Source organism: Antrostomus carolinensis, unplaced genomic scaffold (genome assembly GCF_000700745.2).
Source record: "Antrostomus carolinensis isolate BGI_N321 unplaced genomic scaffold, ASM70074v2 scaffold14681, whole genome shotgun sequence".
NCBI classification, from domain to species: Eukaryota; Metazoa; Chordata; class Aves; order Caprimulgiformes; family Caprimulgidae; genus Antrostomus; species Antrostomus carolinensis.
Genome location: NW_010294908.1, coordinates 1045 through 1507, shown reverse-complemented (window position 1 = coordinate 1507; position 463 = coordinate 1045). Strand labels below are relative to the sequence as shown.

General features: G+C 65.4%; 1 protein-coding gene across 1 annotated transcript in view; it reads left to right on the top strand.

Moving 5' to 3' along the window:
• SORBS3 (sorbin and SH3 domain containing 3) overlaps nucleotides 1-463 on the top strand; it is a gene marked incomplete at its 5' end in the record, with an annotated part of 2005 nt that overhangs the window by 908 nt on the left and 634 nt on the right. Inside the window, one exon of the mRNA XM_029087430.1 lies at nucleotides 134-406. Within this exon, the coding sequence (XP_028943263.1) occupies nucleotides 134-406 (273 nt within the window). The remainder of the gene's footprint in view (nucleotides 1-133; nucleotides 407-463) is intronic.

Here is a 463-nt window from a genome sequence, read left to right as displayed (position 1 = left end):
GTGCCATCCCATGCCATGCCATGACTTGATATGCCATGCTATGTCATGCCATGCCATGTGCCATGCTGTGCCATGCTGTGCCGTGCCGTGCCATACTGTGCCGTGGCAACCAACCCTCTGGTCCCATCGGCAGGGCGAGAGGATCTGCCTGGTGCGGCGGGTGGATGAGAACTGGTACGAGGGACGGATCTCTGGCACCAGCCGTCAGGGCATCTTCCCTGCCACCTACGTGCAGGTGCTGAAGGACCCGCGGGTGAAAGCCACCGCTGAGGACTTCCCACCCTCAGCCACCTCCTCCAGCCCCCGGCCCCTGGCTGGTTCCCCATCCCCACAGCGCTCACCCGGTCCTCGGGGTCCCCCACTTTCCACCAGTTCCCCCCGGATGGCAGAGCAGGGTCCTGGTGAGGCTGGTGGGCATCCGTCCTCAGCCCACCACCTCGGCTTCACCTTCCCCCCCTCCCCA